The sequence below is a fragment of the Theobroma cacao genome, chromosome 4, assembly GCF_053813885.1.
Source record: "Theobroma cacao isolate CCN51 chromosome 4, ASM5381388v1, whole genome shotgun sequence".
NCBI lineage: Eukaryota > Viridiplantae > Streptophyta > Magnoliopsida > Malvales > Malvaceae > Theobroma > Theobroma cacao.
Window position 1 is genome coordinate 27566530 of NC_142642.1, and position 21513 is coordinate 27588042.

Consider the following 21513-nt stretch of genomic DNA (forward strand, 5'->3'; position numbering starts at 1 on the left):
AAGCAAAATTGCCCATTTTCTTAAAAAAACCAAACACCTTTCTTATCCACAATTGTAAGTGGACAAAGACCTTCACCTAAGTACGTAAGCGCATGTAATTAACTATATGCGTGCAAGTCAGTCTTACTCAAATTTGCACCACCCACCAATTAATTAAGCATTAGCTAAAGAAGACAATTGACAAATTTAGTTTATTAATATCATTAAAATGTTATTTAATTAATCACTATGTAATTAGCTAATGGGTCATAACAAGAAAAAAAAAATGTTAATTAGACAAGAGGAAAAAAGTAGTGCAAAAAGGAAGAAATAATGAAGAAGGTGTTAGCTGATGATGGGCTTATCCTTTATCAACCAATCTCTAGAAATCTCATGTCGTCGTATAAGAAAAATAATTGTAAGGTAATGCGGCTTTGCTTAGTGGAGGAAGAGGCATTGAATGTCCATTCATGTCTCTGATTTCGTTTCTATAAAAAATAAAATTAATATATAGGCAATGTCTGTCATAAGAAATTAAAACAACAATTAATTACTATGTATCGAAAAATAAAAAAATTTCAAGTTTAGCTGAACAATTATTAACTTTTATAAAAGGATTGGATTTATTAAGATTTGATCTCGTTTTTGTAATATAAAAAAAGAATATGTTAAAAAATGATAATTTTAGTTATCTACGTCTATTTGTGCTTTTTAAAATTATTGATCCACTCAAATACATTGAGTATGAAATGAATTATTCTTTTACTTTAAATTAAATAAATGTAGACATTTGTATTCAATATTTATATATTATTTATAGATAAGTACTTAGAACAATATAATTTCTAATGATTTTCACATGTCATTATTTGGATATTATGGATAGAAAACTTGATGCGGTCATTTGTCACTATATTACACCATTCAACAAATATTGTCGTAGGTTGCCTTAGTGGGGTGCATAAATTGTAGAAGTGACACTACCCCAAATTTGTAAGCCTCCCCTTTGATAAGTGTGGGAACCTGAAAAAGCCCTTGAAAGGTAAAGAAAGAGAAAGAGAAAAACAAAATAAAATAAAATAAAAAGATAAAGGAAAAGAAAACTCTTAGAAAAGGAGGAATTTAAAAACCAAAAAAAAAAGAGAGAGAGAAAATAGGGTTTTCTTTTGCATGAGTTGACAGGCTGAGCAATAGGGTGGTAGGGAGGTGCACTAGGCAACCACGCGCGCTGGTTAGCAAAGGGCCCACATTGACACTATCATGCGCCAGCTTTTTTCTCTTTCTTTTTGGCCTACCCTTGCATAATTCATTATTGTTATAATTCGTTTGTGGCGCCCTTGTTTGGTCGCTTTGGTACTAAAAGTTGTTGTACCAGTTACATCACGTACCCATCCGTGCATAACCCAAATCGTTTTTCTAGGGAAATGTCCCTTAGTTGGGACATTCTTCTCCCCGAAATGCCCTTGTCATTTTTATGATGGAACCTGAAATGCAAGGGCATTATGGGAATGATACAAAGGGTTATGGGGAGTGATTTTGAGAGGTAGATAAGATATGTAAACTTGGGTGAGGGTATGATGAAGTTCAAATCATAGCTTTCACATAAGAGACACGAGAGAGAGAGATGTCCTTGTAAATCATAAGACTGAAGACTTCTCTTTTTCGGTTTTGAACTTTTGATCACTCGAGTTGTGTGAAAGGTACATTCAATGATCAACTTGGAGGTTAGAGAATAAAAGCAAACACCTTTATCTCTTCGATACTGGTGAAATTTGATTTTGGGACAATGGTATAGCCAAAAATATTTGGGCACTTAAAAATTTTAAAGTCAAATTTCTTAACAAGATTTGTAGTGTAAAAGAGTTAAAATTGAAAAAGAGAGTAAAGTATGATAATAGTTTTTGCTTAATAATTGTATAAATTATTTCATTAAAATTATAATATAATATTATTACTTAATTAGATTACAATATTTAATTAGAGATAGTTTATGAATAAGATTTTATATATACATCATTTATTTAATCATATAAGATTTCTCTTCTTATATAAATGTTTTTATTCGAAGAAGATAGGCTGGAACTTAATTAACATCAGTTCTCTAAAATTAAAGAAGTAAACATTTTAAAAGACTATCATAGGTAATAAATCATTTAAATGATAACTTTTTCAATCAATATATGTCAATAGATTTCTTTTATTAAGGTATGTTTTAGGGTAAAATACCTCCACACTTTTAAATTTTAATTAAAATTTTAAACGGGATCTATTAATTTTAGCAATGGACATTCTGTTAAAAAAGTATAAATACTGTTAATAGATGTTATGAAAAAGATAAATACTTTTTATTCTTTATTAATTTAAAAAATTATTATTATATTAAAAAAAAAAAACACTGATTGATGCTCCCTAGTTCTCCAAGAAAAGGGTGCTCCCTAAAGGAGGGGAGCACCAGATCGGTGCGCCCAAGGGAGGGGATCTAGTGCTCTCTTCCCTTAGGAGAACCGATGTGGTGCTCCCTCCCCTTTGGGAGCACAGTGCTTCCCTCTCTTGAGAAGCACCAATCAATGCTCCTTTTTTTAATTAATAAAAAAATTAATTAAAAAATAATAAAAATTATATGATAGTAATTTTTAAAATTAATAAATGGTAAAATTATCATTTCAATATTATCACTTCATTAAGCTAACGAAAACACTAACAGCTGGATTTATGTGCTCAATAAAAGATTTTTTTTTAAGATGAAGTGTCCATTTCGAAAATTAATATTTGAAATTTCGACTAAAATTTAGAAAATGAAAGTATTTTATCTTATATTTTATATTTATCAAAAAAATTGAAAATAATGTGATTCATTACTTCTTAAAACTATCATCAAGCTACTTCCTCAATCACAAGTAGAAAATTAATTAATATTTGAGAAAAAGAGAAAAATAAAATTGGGGTGGAGGGAATGATTACATGAATATTAAGACACATCAAAAGATAGAAAGTCCTGCTCCTATTACTCCCAAAAACAAACCTGCCAGAAAAGGAAAGTTTGGATTTCTACCATCATATGCCAGCTGACATGCAACTCAATTTTAAATTTATTTATTTAATTATTTTCAATGAATGTTTTAATGAATTTTATCAAACGAACTCTACTCTGACCTTGCTTTTGTAACTTAATTTCTTTCTTCACCTTCACCATAGATATAAAAAGAAGTACGGTAAGTAATTAAAATTGAAAACTCTAATTTTCTAATTTCCCTTTTTTTCCTCTAAATATAGTTAACATCTATCTTATTTTATTGATCATATTTTGTATGAAAGTGAAAATGAGAAGTATAAAATATTTTCTAACACCAAACAAGTACTTCAATTTAATATCTCTCCTTTTGTTTTATATAAGACCAAACAAGGAAATGAAGATCAAATGGCTATAGTCAAATTCAGCTTATGATGTCTAATTGGGGGCAACATTGACAAGCTAAATTCAACATCTACCTGTACAGTGCTTAAAACAAGTACAATGGACAAAAAGACATATACTTATCTATGTCTTCAACTACTTATTGCAACTTTATACTCTCAATCCCAACAAGGGAATTATTATAAAATTGACATTAAAATTAAACTGGAATTAATAGAAAGAACTAAAAAGGAGATAAACAAGCACAAGACAAGAAAAAAAAGAGGGGTCTATATCTGTCTAATGATATTGTTGACTATGTAGTCCACCCAACCTGACCATAATAAAGTGCAGGGGAGAAGGCATTTGCCTCGATGGGATTTTGGTTGTGGAAGCATTAGAAATGCCTTTTTATAAAGTGGACCAATGCATCTCAAAGTACATTTTACATCCCCCATTATATTAAAAGAACTTCCCACCATCAAACTTTGCTTAGTTGGTAGTTAAAGACCAAAGGCAATTTCTCATGTGTTTTAAAATATAAAAGTTGTCTAATAATTCAATTGTTCGATTACTTGTAAATAGTAAATACTTGGATTATCTTGTAAATGATTGTCAATAGTGCAACCAAAGCTCTACTCAAAGCAAATTAAACTCAGACCAATATCAACAAATCAACAAAAGCAACAACAACAGCCTTACTTAGCCAAGCATCAATTATCAATGCACAAGAGCTTAGCATAAGTTCAGCAACAGCTTAGCAAGACATAGAAGCTGGGAACTCCAAGCTTAACAGCAACCGTCGCTCAATAGCAATAACAGACAGCTTCAATTTAGCAGCACAACCTGTCATGACCCAAAACCAGATTAGCAAATGGTTAGCTCAATTAGAGTAAATAATCCAAGAGAGTATGAACTGAATTTCTAAAAATTTTTTTCACAAAATTAACTTCCAAAAAAATATGTCAAATATTAGGATGATGACAACTTAATAAATATTTAACTGAGAGTAGATGCAATAAAAATAATAAATAAAGGGTAAAGAGATCAATTGCAAGCACGATTTATAGAGGTTCAACCCTTCCTCATGGTATATATGTCTTCTCCCTTAACTAGATAAGGAGTTCAAGTCACTATTTAATTCAATCAATATATCAAAAATGAAGAATCAATAAGTCCACAGAATGCATAAATGGTTGAGAATCAAGTGAAGAAAAAGATGAAGTAGGAAGCAAAGAGAAAGCAATTGAGACTCAGCAGAACTGAAGCCATAGCATGACACAAGGTGCTCTAAACGCACCGTTTCACTTAAACACAACACCAAGGCTAGATATAAGTGTGAAACGCATCGTTTCACTAATAAGCTGTTTTAAATTTCTGTTAAGTTAGTTTATTCAAGTTAGTTTAAGGCTTAAATATGTTTTCTTTCTTTTTTTGTCTTCTTCTGTAAATGCTGAACATACATAAACTAATAATTTCAATATTGTACCCTATAAAGGAAATTATTCAATGAGAATAGTTAGATATTTTCTCACCTTTCTCTGTTGCACTGTCTCTGCTTTATACCATTTTTGACATGGTATCAGAGCAGGTAGATCTGAGGACATAATGAACCTCCACATTTAGCCTACCATAGAAGACAGTTAGTATTTGTTGCTTCTTTGATTTTCTAGTAAGTATTTCTAAAAAATATTTCAAAAACCTTTTGTTCATCTTTCCCTTGATTTCATCATCATCTTTCACTGTTCTTTTGAACAATGGCTGACTCTATTAAATCAAGCCCTAGACAGACCACTACATAAACTAATACACAAGTCACCCTAATCCCACCAATAGATGACCCTTAGTCACCTTATTACCTACATCATACTAACCATCTAGGTTCAATATTTGTTAACCTCAAGCTCACTACCAATAACTATGTGGCTTGGAGCAAAGCATTCATGCTTGCACTCTCTATTAGAAACAAAATAGGATTCATCAATAGAACAACACTCAAGCTTGAAATCACGGATCCCCTTTTTCCATTATGGACACACTGCAACAACTTAATTGTGGCATGGTTGCTGGATCAATCACACAACTTGTAGTATCAACGATATTTTATATGGACTTTGCTTATGAAATATGGAAAACACTTAAGCAAAATTTTACTCAACCTGATGATACTAAAGTATGTAATCTTCAATACACTTTAGGTAGTATCACTCAATGAACTAGGACAGTTGACACATACTTTGTTGAATTGAAGAGAGTTTGGGAAGAGTTGAAAAGGTACAGGCCATTGCCCCATTGTGAATATGGGAGTTTCAATCCAAACTATTTTAAGAGATATATTGACCAATATCAGAAGGATATGGTCTTCAAGTTTCTTAATGGCTTGAATGAATCTTTTTTAGCCATTAGATCTCAAATCATACTCATAGATCCCATTCCTGGAGTGGATAAAGTTTGTAGTCTTGTTCTCAAGGAAGAGACTCAAAGAAATCCTATGTTTCAAACTCAACCAATCATTGAATCTTCAGCCATGATGGTTAATGTTGACAGTAAGAAGAAGTGGAGGAAAGACATTGTTTGCCATCACTGTGGTAAGAAAGGGTACATCAAAGATCAATGTTATAGAATTATTGGATTTCTTAAGGGCTTTAAGTTCACAAAAAGGGAAGGGAAATTATAAGAAAAGGGAATCAACAACAACAAACAATGTCACAGGGAACTATGAAGTAGGGGAGGATAATCTTCAAGCTGAGCAACAGGAGGATTTAGGTGAATCTGGTTTCATGTCTCAAATATCTGTCTTTCAACAATCGGTAAACAAGTTGATGGAACTCTTGAATGTGAATGATATAAATGGCAAAAATGGTAAGAACCGTCCATCCATTACCTAACCTTCCAAACACTCATTGATCAACTCAGCCTTTGCAGGTATTATCTCAAGGCATCATTTTTTCAATACTATCAATAATATGCCATCTAAGTATAGAAATGTGGATACTAACATGATTAAACAAAATGATTTGATAATGGACTCAGGTGCTACAAATCAACTATCTTATTCCCTAAATAGCTTTACTTGTGTCAAATCTGTAGAAAACTGTTTTGTTCAACTACCAAACAATAGAAAAGTACCTGTTTCTCATATAGGGAAAGTCAAACTGAACTCATCATTGACACTTTATAATGTTCCGTGTGTCCCAAGTTTCAAATTCAACCTTATTTCAATAGATCAGTTAACCAATGATAAGGAAAGATGTGCAATTTTCACTAACAAGCATAGTGTTCTTCAGGACATAACTTCATGGACAGTGATTAAGGTTGCTAGAGCCATATCTAGACTTAATCTGACGCAAGATAAACAAGAATATTCAAATTTCTGTTTAGAAAAACTTGTACATTCTCCAAAAGTTTTATCTATTGAAATAGGACAAAAATCTTTTGATCTATGGCACTTTACGCTAGGCGACATACATGCTGAAAGGATCAATGTAATAAATCAAAAGTTTCTTGACATTAAGTGCACATATGATTTACTTTGTGAAGTATGATCTTCAGCAAAACAAAAAAAAAAATCTTTTTCCAGTGCATATTCAAAGTTCTGTAAATGCATTTGAATTGATGCATATAAATATTTGGGGTCCATATGAGACACCAACATTAACTAGACATAGATTTTTTCTTACAATTGTAGATGATTACAATCGTTTTACTTGGATTTTCCTAAAGATAAGCAAGTTTGATGTTTTAACAATTGTCCTAACTTTTGAAAAATATGTTCAAAGGTAATTTAGTCTGGCAACAAACATTTAAGGTCTAACATTGGTCAGGAGTTTAGGTTAAGTGATTTTTATCTAAAAACTGAAATTGTTCATCAATTATCTTGTGTTGAGACACCTCAATAGAGTGGGGTAGTCGAGAGAAAGCATCAACATATCCTTGTTGTTGCTAGGGCTTGTTGCATTAATCAGGTATTCCATTTCACTTCTGGGGGGATGTTGTACTCATAGTAGTACATATTATCAATAAAGTGCTAAGCAGGATACTAAAGAATAAGTCACCCTTTGAATTACTATACCAAAAACCACCATTAGATGATTATTTCAGAGTCTTTGGATCCCTTTGTTTTATATCTACACTATCACAAAATAGAAAGAAATTAGAAAAGAGGGCAAACAAATGTATCTTTTTAGGATATCCAAGTGGCACTAAGGGTTATAAGGTATATGATCTAGATGCACATAAATTCCTTATATCAAGAAATATTGTTTTTCATGAAAATGTATTCCCATTCCAATCATCTAAGCATAGCACACAACCTTCTGCATTTCATTAAACACCTGATGTGCATGCTAGTTACTTAGAAAATTTTGACTTTTACCAGCCAAATTATCTCTTCCAAAATCAACCTATAGTTGAAACACCTTTATCTAAACTTGGTTCTTCTTCCCAAACATCAATTACATCAAGCTTTCATGAGTTATTAGAAAATTCACCTAATATAGTTAGCCTGTCTACTATAATTGACAATATGCAACCCCTTATTGAAAACAGTAATGATCAAAACATCAATGATTTGGAAACATATTTTCAAACTAGAAAAAGTTCAAGGCTTAGGCAAGTTCCAAAATACCTTGATGCATACTACACAGACTTGCCTGCAAGCACACAAATGCTATTACTACTCATCCTATATCTAAACACTTGTCATCATAGTACCTATCACCTGCACATGAAGCATTCAATTTTTCAGTATCACAAATACATAAGCCAAGTTCTTATCATGAAGCCATTAATCATTCACATTGGAAAGAGGCAATGAGGCTTAAACTTAAAGCTTTGGAAGATAATGATACATGGAGCATAGTACATAGGCCTCCTAACTCACATGTAATAGGATGCAAATGGGTTTACAAAGTAAAGCTCAAGGCAAATGGACAGGTTGAAAGATACAAGGCAAGGTTGGTAGCAAAAGGATATAATCAAGTTGCTGGATTTGACTACTAAGAAACCTTCAGTCAAGTTGCAAAACAAACCACAATAACGGTATTTTTTGCACTTGTAGTAGTATATAATTGGTCATTATCACAATTGGATGTGAACAATGCTTTCTTGCATAGAGATCTAGAAGAGAATGTGTACATGGAATTACCAAAAGGTTATTCTATCAAGGGGGAGAATCCTAGAGATTCCAACTTAGTTTGCATGCTACATAAGTCACTATATGGATTGAAATAGGCTTTTAGACAATGGAATGCCAAATTTTCAGCATCTATCCTGTAGCATGGATTTCATCAATCAACTGTAGACTACTCTTTATTTACTAAAAGAACAACCAATGGAGACTTTATTGCATTACTATTATATGTAGATGACATTTTGATTGGCAGCACATCTAATAAGGTAGCAAGTGAAGTTAAAGAGTTTTTAAGTAAATAATCAAGTTAAAAGGTCTTAGTGATGTTAAATTCTTCTTGGGATTTGAAACTGTAAGATCACTTGATGAGATTTCTATATGTTAGAGAAAGTATACCTCAAGGCTTTTGGAAGAGTATGGATTACTAGGTGCTAAGTCGGTTGCTACACCTATGGATTATAACCATAAGTTGAACAAAACTCAAGAAGCAGATAAACTAGCAGAACTTACAAACTACAGATAGCTCATTGGTAAGTTACTTTTTTTAACTTTTAGTAGACCTAACATCTCATATGCAGTCCAAGTCCTATCTCAGGTCATGGAGAAACCTTCACTTAAACATTTGATACCAGCTCATGGAGTGTTAAAGTATTTAAAGGGCTTACTTGGACAAGGTATTAAAATGAAGTCCAAATCAAATTTGAGAATCAAGCCTACTGTGACAATAATTGGGCAGGGTGCCCTGATTCTAGAAGATCAATTACGAGATACATCATATTTACTGGGGATTCTTTGATAAGTTGGAAGTCAAAGAAGTAAGTAATGGTTGCAAGAAGTTCTGCAGAAGTAGAATATTGATCAATGGTTGCAACATGCTGTAAAATCATGTGCATAAAATATCTGCTATCAGATTTTGGAATCAATCATGAAGGTGCTGTGGAACTTTAAACAAACAATCAATCAACAAAATATATCAGTAGAAATTTAGTACTTCATGAGAGGACAAAGCATATTGAAATGGATTGTGATTTCATTCGTGAAAAAGTGATAGCAAAAGAAATCAAACCATTATATATTTCAACAAATCTGTAGATAGGATATATGTTCACTAAGGCATTGCAACCAAAGCAATTCTAAAACTTACTAAGCAAGATGAACGTGAACAATATCCACCATTTCTTTTAAGGGGGAGTATAAAAAATGAAGAATCAATAAGTCCAAATTCATAAATGGTTGAGAATTAAGTGAAGAAGAAGGTGAAGTAGGAAGGGAAGAGAAAGAAATCAATACTCGACAGAATTGAAGCCATAGCAGGACACATGGTGCTCTAAACGCATTGTTTCACTTAAACATAGCACCAAGGCAAGATATAGGTGTGAAACGCATCATTTCACTAATAAGCTGTTTTAAATTTCTGTTAAGTTAGTTGATTCAAGTTAGTTTAAAGGCTTAAATATGTTTTCTCTCTCTTTTGTCTTCTTTTGTAAATGCTGTGCATATATAAACTAATAATTTCAGTATTGTACCCTATGAGGGAAATTATTCAATGAGAACAGTCAGATATTCTCTCAACTTTCTCTTTTGCGCCGTCTTTGCTTTATACCATTTTTGACACAATACAAATACCTTATGAAGATTAAGGTAAAACCTCTCTATCTTTTAAAGGTTTAGATAAAACTTCTAACATTAATTTTTGAAAACTAAGTTATAACCTCGCTATCTCTCAAAGATTTGGGTATTTGATAATCTATACAAGTAAGAAAACCTTTAGGTAGATATTTTCTATTATGTACAAGATAATATCAAAGATAATTACAATGAAGGTTCAAGATAATATCAAAGATTATTACAATGAAGGTTCAAATGATATGAAAATGTGAAGAATGTTTACTCGCATTGTATGTCTTGATTCTGCTCTTATTCTTATGCGAAGAGGCCCCATAGAATGTTTGCTCAGCATGTATCTCAATTATGTTGTATTTTGATCTCATTGGAAACATCCAAGCTCTTTATATCTAGTACTTTGACAAAATTTGAATGACCCTTTCAAAATAAGAGATAGTAGGAATTGACCCAAGTTTTGTATAAGGGTACAAATTTCAGCAGGATCACTTCTATGTGCTCAAATCAAGTGGCCTTATATAGGACATTCTCACAATCAAGTTGAGATTAAGTTCAACTGGATTTTAAGCTAGCAGGAAGTTTCCAATATAACATGATGCTTTTATACAAAATAAAATAAAGGGAAAAAGAGAGTTGTTTGCCAAAGGAAAAGAAGAATTGCTCTCTCCTTTTTTCTTGTTCAAAAATGTGTCTTGAGCAAAAAATAAAAAATAAAAACAATCTTGCAGATCTCAACTTGCACTTGGATTTTTCGTTAAAGTCAGCAAATGTCATACCAACTAAATATAAATAATAACGAGAGAAAAGTTGCAATGAAGATACTGTTGGCCTATTTTAAATAAGTGCATAGAACATCTTGGACCACAAGAAGTCACTATATTAATCTGCCCACCTAGTTTCTGCTGTGTTTTTCATATCTAATATAAGCTCAAAAGGAAGAACCAGCAGATTATGGCTGTCAGTAGATATCCCATGGATGCTGGCACTTGAAATCCATCTTAACAAGCGCTATGAAAAAAATCTCATAATATAACTCTTTGTCCACTTGATTTTAGTGAAACTTTTCATTATCCACAACAGAATCAAATATTGACCCAACAATTTTTCATTTCTGCCAAGAAATGGCAAAGAAACTAAATAAACATCAGATTACATTCAAGTACAGTAGAACTATTTGAAAGCCAGATTGTTCATCAGCTATTCTTCCAAAATAGGAATTGATGTCGAAATTCTGTTTCGCCAATTTGTTGAGCAACAGTGACTGCACACTATTGATTATATGAACCAGAAGCCTCTGCTACTGAAAACCAGACACTAATTAGGGTTAGAAACTGTTTATTTAGAATTATTTTGGGTGAAGCGTCTAACTGAAGTGGTTGTTGAGTCATCAACTCCATAAACAATCTTTACTAATTAGAGACATGGAGAAAAGGCATCTCGTGCCAAACCTCCCCCCTCCATTCCTTACGTCAGAAGGCTCTATTGGCTCAAGAGCATTTTGAGTAAAAGCCCAATTCTAAATGAACTTTGCTTGGAAATAACACATCCCCACTTTAAAGATTGACTTTCTTGAATGCCCATTTTTCTCCTTTGCTTTCTTTAGCCAAAACATTTCCCCCATTAAAATAATTATACTCCCCACAATACAAACTCTATCTCTCTCACTGATGTAAGCAGAATTCGATCTGAAAATGATTATCCACAACACAATTTGCATTCCCTGTTCATGTATGCGCGCGTGCAATCATGCATGTGAGTAAACATGACCTAGGTACCACATCTATAAGTGCACAAATTTATGTATATTTTGCATCTGGTATGCACTCATCTATGCAAAAATATAGACATGATCTGCATGATATTCAAGAGGTCTAAGCTTTAAGTAACTTTCACACTGTTGCTCTTATTTGCCAAGAGTGGGACCATCTCAACCTTTTCCCACTCTATAAGAACCTCCCCTCCTTGAGCTTCCTTTCCCCTTCCAAACAAGAGCTTAGGTAATTCATCTTCTCCTCCAAGATTTAGTCCCTTTTTTCCCTGGTCCAAGACATGCAGCCGAGTGAGGTTTCAGGACTCCACTATCTAGTTCCTTCCAATCCATCCCCATATTCAGCGCATTTTGGCATGAATCATAGCAACACACCCACATTTGAGTTGAACAGATTCTCAAATCCCCTGTATAATTTCTATATCCCTCCTCAATTTCAGGAAATCAATCCCCATTCATCATGTCTTAGCAGCAACTCGACTTCGGATGAAGCAGATGAGCAACAACTAAGTCTCATCAACGAGAGGAAGCAAAGGAGGATGATATCTAATAGAGAGTCTGCACGTAGATCACGTATGCGCAAACAAAGGCACCTGGATGAGCTCTGGTCACAGGTAGTGTGGCTCCGGAATGAGAACCACCAGCTTATAGATAAGCTGAACCATGTTTCGGAGAGTCATGACAAGGTTCTTCAAGAAAATGCTCAGCTCAAAGAGGAAGCCTCTGAACTTCGTCAGATGCTCTCTGACATGCAATTGAGTAGCCCTTACTCAACTTTGAGAGACCTGGAAGATATCGCCCTGGAACATGGTTTATCTGAAAACTGAGTCCTAAACCTGTTCATCACAAATTTTATCTAAATGCTAGGCCAAGACAGAGGCAACGGTCCTATTTATCCGTTTTCCATTTTTGGTTCTTCTGATAGGCGGAAGTCAACCGGTCTGTGCCTAGCTTTAAGATGTATGAGATTAAGGAAATGAGAATAACATGTTTTGGGCAATTTCATTTAAATCCTCGATTATAGTCTTTTTGATCTCTAGCTACACGCCCCCCACCCCCGGCCCCCCGCCCCCCGCCCCCGGCCCAGCTTTCCTGTTGGTTTTAGTCTCTTCCAAGTTTAAATTATATTTCCTATAAGTCTCAATATATAAGAATTGAAATATGTTGATTGGTGTTTTTCAGGTCGGTTTTTATATTCATGCCGTCTCTCTCCACCTATTACCAATTACTAGCTATATTAACAGCTCATATATAGCAAGATACGTGAAAAATGTTGCTCCAGTAACCGATAAAAATATACCAGAAAAAAGCTTGATAAATATATGCAGGGGAAGCAAAATTCTATGCACTATAATATTATATGGGAGAACTAACACCATCAGGTTTACTGCAAGGAGCCATAAGTGGTATCAGGTGGGGGGAGAGTAGGACATGACACAGAAAGAAAAGGTGGTGGGGTGGGGGTTGGTTCATAATACAGGGACTACCCTAAAAAGTAAAACTATGGGATTTCCAATTAATACCATGCACTGTTCCACATAGTTTCTCACCTAGTTTTCACAGGTACAACACACCTTGTATTTTTTGGCCCTACATCATAAACTGCATCTCTTCCTCTACAACACGTTATTGCTACAACAAGACATGGTTTCTTCTCTCTGATTTTTTCAACTTTTCTTGAAGATTCTTCAAAGACTTGTTTTTGCACGTCTTACAACATCTGCAGATATTTTTATTAAAACCATGAGTCAAGTTATAAAATCTTCAAGCATCGAGTTTCATCTCCTCATGATCATGTCTAGATACAATTGTATATTAATTTGATTCCCATCAAGATTTATGCAATTGCAAAAACAAGAGTTCACTTTAGCTACAAATATCCCAAGTTTGTACAACCACAGTTCTAGTCAGGCGGTAAGATGCTAATTCACATTGATGGGGAATTGTGATTTCGAATCCTATTGCTTGAAAGACAAATACCTAAAGTTCATTCCCGCACTACCTTTTTCCCCCCTTGTTTGTGTTGCTTTTTCTTTTTCTCGTTTGTTCTAGTAGAGCTCCCTTTTGTTTATCAGACCGAGAAACCACGTTCTAGCAGAACGCAAGGAAGGAGTTCCAACAGAAACTTACAATCTGAAAAGATTAAAGATCATTACGAATGAGTTTCCAATTAATGCAAAAAAAAATCAAGTCCCATAATTTATCTTCTGTTCTACATCTTCCAAATACATAATTAGCATAAAGAAGTCACTACAGGCTTGTTGCCTCAAAGGTATTCAGGGAGGAAAACAAGGTTATCCATAATAATTTGGAGGCTTCAGAATGCAACAGATGATGAAATGGAGGCAAATAAGTTCCCTTCTCCTTTGTTCATACTTCAAATAAGATCAAAAGAACTACAATGGTTGCATTTGGTTTTAGTTTACTGTTGAGAAATGGTGTTGTAGCTTGCTGAGTTTGGCACTAAGGCAGAAGACAGAGATCAATAAGGTGCCGTTTTTGCATTGAGGGAGGAGTATGTCGTTTGAAGCTTTGTTTACTGTCGTTTTTGGTCTCAAGTTATATTTACCAAGTGTCTTATTTACTTTATTTGGTTACTGTTGCAATTTACTATTTCCCCAATTGTTAGGGATTTCATTGTCTTTTTTTCTTTCAAATTAGGCTGTTTCTCTTGGTTGCTTAGTGTTTGTTATTGTGTCAAGGTATCTATCACAGATCCCTATGCTCTTGGAATATAAGAATACCAGCTTAGGTGTCTGTATAGTTGGTTCTTGTAAAAGTTTTCTCTTTCATCACCGATTTTATATACTCAGCTGATGCTTAATGAAATGTGTCCTTCATTTTTCTCCCAATTCTTTTTAGTTCATTACTCTCTGTTCATCTTTATTCTCTAGATATTAGTCAACCTTAAACATGGTATCAGAGTAGTATAAAGGGTCTTAAGGGATTGCTTCCTTCTCGTTTTTATTTATCCTCTCCTACCTGTTCATCCTTCTGTGATATCTTCTTTTTCTATGGCTATAATTAGGTTTAATACATCAGCTCCACCAATCCTCATCGGTGAGAACTATGCCATATGGTCTATGAAGATAAAGTCTTATCTCAAAGCATACTACCTTTGGGATGTAGTGGAGATTGGAAAAGAATCAGCACAAAGGCATGCTAATCCCATTCTAGCTTAAATTCGATAGTTCGAAAAAGACAAAGTTAAAAGGTAAAAAGCTCTATACTGCTTACAATCTACTATTTTAGATGAAATTTTTGCTAAGATTATGTATCTAGATCATCAAAATGATGTTTGAGATCATTTAAAGGATGAGTTTTTTGGTAGTGAGAGGATTAGATAGATTTAATCTTTAAACTTATTTAGGCAATTTAAGATGCTTAGGATGGAGGGTGATAAAACCATTAAGGAGTTTTTTGAAAAAATAATGGTTTTAATAAATCAACTGAGGCTGTTGGGAAAGGTAATGACTGAAGAGAGATTGGTACACAAAATGCTTGTGAGTCTTCCAAAAAAAAATGAGTTTAAAGTTATTGCTTTAGAAGATTCTAAGGACATTGCACAGCTCACCTTGAAAGAGTCGGTAAATGCTCTAAAAGGTCTTGAACAAAAAAGGGCATTTAGGTAGAAAAATGTAGTTAATAATGCCTTGGTTGTTTAAACTAGAAATCTCAAGGTTAGTACTAGTAGCACAAGGAAGAATGAAGCTAATAAGAAGAACAAGGATAAGATATAGCTGATGGTAAATCTAGAAAACAAAAATAGAAGTATCAACCTTGTCCTCACCGTAAGAAAACCACATACTCTGCAAAATTTTGTTGGTATAGACCTAATGTAAAATGTAAGGCCTGTAACCAACTTGGTCATGTTGAAAAGGTATGTAAGAACAAAGGTTCTAAGGCTAATGAGAAAGCTGCAGTGGCTAAGTGGGTTGAGGAATCTGATGAGGTCTTATTTATGGATCGAGAAGTAGGTGAATCAATCAAGAAAAGTTTGTGGTTGATTGATATTGCCTGCTCAAATCACTTAACTAGTGATGAAAGTCAATTTGCTCCACTTGATAGGAGCTATAAATCCAGAGTTGAGATTGGTAATGGAACATTTCTGAAGATACTTAGTATAGGTACTATTGTTGTTGAAACACAGTCAGGTAACAAGTATATTTCAAATGTCTTTTTTTTCCCTGAGGCTAACCAAAATCTTCTCAGTGTTGGACAACTTACTGTGAGTCACTATGTTCTCTTATTCAAAGACAAATACTGCACTATGTTTGATCTTAAGGGTGATGAAATGCTTATAGTTGAGATGAGGAACAAAATGCTATCTAATTGATTGGAAGCATATTGAATAAAAGGCCTAAATTAGTGTTGTTGATGACTTAGAACTATGGAATAAAAGGTTAGGGTATGTACACTACAAGTCCCTATAAGAAATGGCTATTCAAGAGATGGTTGAAGGTTTATCTAAGATAACCAGGCTTGAGTATTTGTGTGGTACTTGTCAATTTGGGAAGCAGAGCAGAGTGTCATTTCCAATGAATAGGAAATGGAAGGCCACTGAGACGCTGCAATTGGTTCATAATGACTTGGGAGGACCTATGAAAACACTCTTTCTTGGAGGAAATAAGTATCATTTAGTGTTTATTGATGAAATTTCCAAATATTGTTGGATTTATTTTTTAAAAGTTAAATCAGATGCACTGATGAACTTTGTTAAGTTTAGAAGCTTGGTTGAAAATCAAGGAAATACTATCATGAAGACACTCAAAAGTGACAATGGCAAGGAGTTCACAACTTCTGAATTTGAAAAACTTCCGTCTCAACTTGGTATTACTCATCAGTTGACAGCTACTTATAGCCCTCAGCAAAATGGAATTTCAGAGAGGAAAAATAGGACTTTAATGGAGAGGGCAAGGTGTTTGATGTTTTAGAAGGATCTACCCAAGATTTTCTAGGCAAAAGCTGTTAATGCAACTAATAATATATTGAATAGAACAAAAACCAAATTTATTGTAGGTAAGACTCCTTTTGAGTGTTGGTTTAGCTTTAAGCATTTAGTATCACACTTGAAGATTTTTTACAGTATTTGCTATGTCAAAACTTGAGATGAAAAAAAGACAAAGCTAGATAAGAGAAGTACTGTGACAATTCATATTGGTTACAATGAAGTTATAAAAAGGTATAAGCTCTATATTAGGGTAACCAAGAAGATATTGGTCAATAGGGATACCAGGTTTGATGAATATTCAAAGTGAAATTGAGAAAAATCAGTTGTTGAAAATACTGGAAACTTAAATTTAATTCATGATGATGAACAAATTGAAATAGATATTGAATATGAGAGTCTTGCTGCCAGGGGCATAAGATCTTTGCATGATATATATGCAAGGTGTAATATTGCCATTATTGAACCTACAAGTTACAATGAAGCTACTAGAGATGTCAGATGGGTGCAAGCTATGGAATAGGAGATGCAAAAATTGACAAAAATGGAACTTGGATACTAGTTGATAAACCATTAGATCAACATATCATTGGAGTTAAATGGATATACAAGACTAGACTAAATGTTGATGGGTTTGTAAACAAGCTAAAAGCAAGGCTAGTAGTAAAAGGTTACTCTCAGATTTATGGAATAGACTACTAGGAGACACTTGCTCCAATAGCAAGGTAGGATACTACATGGCTGCCCATTGCCTTAATTGCTCGAGAAGGGTGGAAAATATACCATCTTGATGTGAAATCTGCTTTTTGGAATGGATATCTCACTGAGGATATTTATGTTCAACAACTAGAGGGGTTCATCAAACCAAGGACAGAAAAGAAGGTCCATAAACCGTTGAAGCCCTTGTATGGACTGAAACAGGCTCCAAAGCCTGGTATGATAGAATTGACTCATTTCTCATTATTGAAGGTTTTCAAATGAGTCAAAATGAGCCTACTCTATATGTATGCAGTCATGCAGATTCTGTCAAGGTAATCATCTCCTTGTATGTCGATGATTTATTGTTTACTGGTTCAAATGATAGTTTTTTAACTAATTTTAAGCTCCAATTAATGAAAGAGTTTGAAATGACTAATTTGGGAGAGATGCAATATTTTCTAAGGTTACAATTTATTCAAAACTCATATTATATTTGCATTCATCAAAGCAAATATGCATATGAGCTATTGAAGAGATTTCAGATGGATAATTGTAAAGCTGTTGAGACTCCAATTGCTTCAAATTGCAAAGTGAGCAAAGAGGATGGGGCACCAAAAGCTGCAAGTTCAAATTATAGAAGTATCATTGACAGCTTATTGTATTTAACAGCTTCGAGACCTGATTTGATGTATCCAGTAAGCTTACTATCTAGATTTATGCAGAAACCTTCTTAGAATCATTATTCTACTGTAAAAGGGTTTTAAGATACGTAAAGGGGACTATGAACTATGATTTTCTATTTGAAAAAAAGAAGAGTGGTGCCGTGGTTGGTCATTGTGATAGTGATTGGGCTGGAAGTTTAGATGATGCCAAGAGTATTGGTGGATATTGCTTTTCATTTAGAAGTGCTACCTTGTCCTGAAACTCTAAGAAACAAGAGGTGGTAGCTCAATCTTCTACTGAAGCTGAATATATTTCAGTTATAGCTGCTGCCAATCAAGTAATTTAAATTAGAAAAATCCTTAGAGATTTAGGATTCAAGCAACAGATAGGCATACCCTTAATGATTGATAATCAATTTGCAATCTCTATTGCTAAAAATCTAGTGCACCATGGTAGAACAAAGCATTTCAAGGTAAAATTCCACTTCATTCGAGAAGTAGTTAGAGATGATGAGATCTTAGTACTTCATTATGGAACTAATGATCAAATTGCTGATATTTTTACTAAATGTTTGAAGAAAGAGAAGTTTGAATATTTGAGGACTTGACTGGGTGTTAGCAAGATGAGCACCAAGGAGTTGTGTTGAGAAATGGTGTTGCAGCTTGCTAAGTTTGGCACTAAGGCTGAAGACGGAGATTAATAAGGTGTCGTTTCTGCACTGAGGGAAGAGTATGTCATTTGAGGCTTTGTTTACTGTCATTTTTGGTCTCAAGTTATATTTGCCAAGGGTCTTATTTACTTTACTTTTGTTACTGTTGCAATTTCCTACTTCCTCAATTATTAGAGACTTCATTGTTTTTTCTTTCAAATTAGGCTGTTTCTCTTAGCTACTTAGTGTCTGTTATTGTGTTACGGTATCTATCATAGATCCCTATGCTCTTGGAATATAGGAATACTAGCTCAGGTGTTTGTATAGCTAGTTCTTGTAAAAGTTTTATCTTTCATTATTGATTCTATATACTCGGCTAATGCTTAATGAAATGTGTCCTTCATTTTTCTCCCAATTCTTTTCTATTCATTGCTCTCTGTTCATCTGTATTCTCCAGAAATTACTCAACCTTTAACATTTACATTTTAAATTCTTAAACTACCGACTCAAGTCAAGGACATCAAACAGACAAAAAGTGCATTCTTTTGCATAATAGACAAATGCAGTCTCTTATTCTCCCTAGTTCTGCAACTCTTGTTTAGGGAAAAGTTTCGTTTGCCCAAGTTTCTATGCAGTTATATATTTTGTTTAGTCATATTTTGTGCTCAAAAAACAAAATCTACCAATATTGCTAGAATCTCATTCTTAAGCAAAGTAGGTATCATTATTGATTCCAAGACAAGGTAAAGATTTTTTCTTATTATCCCTCACAACAAATATTATCTAGTAATAAAGCTGTTGGATTACTACAAAAGCTACAAGATTCTTGCCAAATTCTCATTATACTTTTACCATAATAATGACTAGTAGTAATATGGTAAATTTTGGCAGTTTTCCCAAGAATGCAAGTTGTATACTAATGTCAAGATGCAATATTTTCCTATGAATCTTTTGAACAATTCTCGGGAATGATGGTTGTGAACCAAATGAGAGGATTAATGGCATTCTTTTCCCCAAGTTTTAGATAACTAAGAAAGTAAATCCATGTAGAATTGCCATCAATGGAATGAGCTCACAAACATAAAATATCATTCAAGGAGATAAGTTACTACATTTTATGATAGCTATAATAGACAAACAGAAGCCAAAGCATAAAAGAAAGAGAAGATAAGGTTAATTTTAAGCTACACACTTTATTTAAAAAACTTACAGCCTTTTTATAAGCTCATATCTAACGAAAAATAGCTTGAATATAGCTTGAATGTGCAAAAACCAACTGTTAAAAACTAGGTTACATGACCATGTTTTGCATAACAATAATAACCAATTCCCTAGAGACTAAGACAAACTTGACTCAATAAAACAAATAAAATTATGCTGTGAATAAAGGAAAATTATGCAACAATCCTTCCCTTAAACAGAAAACTTTTAAGCTTTAGTTTTTACTTTCAGCTCATTCTTCAATTTGAATTCCCAAGGTGTAAATGCCTAATAACCTTATCAAATTTTAGAAGGAAAAAAAGTTGAGAGGTTTAGTAAATATGTCAATTAACTGTCTTCGCTTCGGTAATACTTTAGATCAATTAATCCATCATTGTTGAGATCTTTTAAAAAATAATAGTTCACATCAATATGTTTGCTTCTTCCATATAGCACAGGGTTCTTGGATAGTTTGATAACTGAGTTGTCAAAAAAACTACTGTAGCTCTTACTTGCTTGAAATGTAACTTTTCAAGAATTCTCCTCAGCTAGATAGCTTGACAAGCACAAGCTGTTGTAGCTACAAATTCAGCTTTTGTAGTTGACAAGGTCACAATTGGTTGCTTCTTGGAGGACCACAAAACAACCCTTGTGCCCAACATAAAAACATAACTCGAAGTGCTTCTTTTATCATCTTGATCTTTTTGCATAATCATCGTCAGTAAACCCGAGCAAATTTAACCTTTCACTCTTCTTGTAGAATAGCCCAAAATCTCTAGTTCCTTACAAGTAACGAAAAATTCTCTTGGCAGCTAATAGATGCATAGCTGTTGGATTCTCCATATATCTACTTATTAGACTCACATAATGCATTATGTCTGGTCTTGTTGCAGTTAAATACATTAAACTGCCCATTATTTGCTTGTAAAGTGTGTTATCCACCTGTTTTCCTTCATGATCTTTGTTTAGCTTTAAGCCAAACTTAGTTAGAGTGCTTTGATAATTCTATTTTATAGAATTATTTTTGTGTCATTTTGTTCTAAAAAGCTGGCTAAGTTCTTAAGTTTATATTTGGATTTAGTTGTTTTTAGTTATTTTTCTAATTAGTCTACTTTTATTAAGTTATTTTATTTTATGCTATTTTATATTTATTTACTTTAGTTTTTTATTATTTATTAGTGTTTATGCTTGTGTAGGATTTTTAGGAATAAGGCTTCAAATTGGTGAAGAAAGTTGATCAAAGAACCAAGACTCTATTCATATATGTTGCGGTATTTTGAGTATAATATCTACTCTAAATACCTAAATGATGTGATTCTTGAACCATTGGAAAGCTAAAAGAAATTGCTACAACTTTTATGAAGATCACTTTACCTAGTTCTGTGTTGAAGATGGAGAAAAACACATTAGAAGTTGATGGAGTACAACAGTCAACAAGATGAGGCTTAAAGCCAAGCTA

At 33.5% G+C, this 21513-nt stretch overlaps 1 protein-coding gene across 1 annotated transcript; it reads left to right on the forward strand.

Annotated features, from left to right (window-relative positions):
* The first annotated feature begins 12142 nt into the window (after positions 1-12142).
* On the forward strand, positions 12143-12904 carry LOC18601810 (basic leucine zipper 43). The gene has a single exon (XM_007032878.3). The coding sequence runs from the start codon at positions 12177-12179 to the stop codon at positions 12720-12722; it is 546 nt and encodes a 181-aa protein (XP_007032940.1). The 5' UTR covers positions 12143-12176; the 3' UTR covers positions 12723-12904.
* Positions 12905-21513: the final 8609 nt, after the last annotated feature.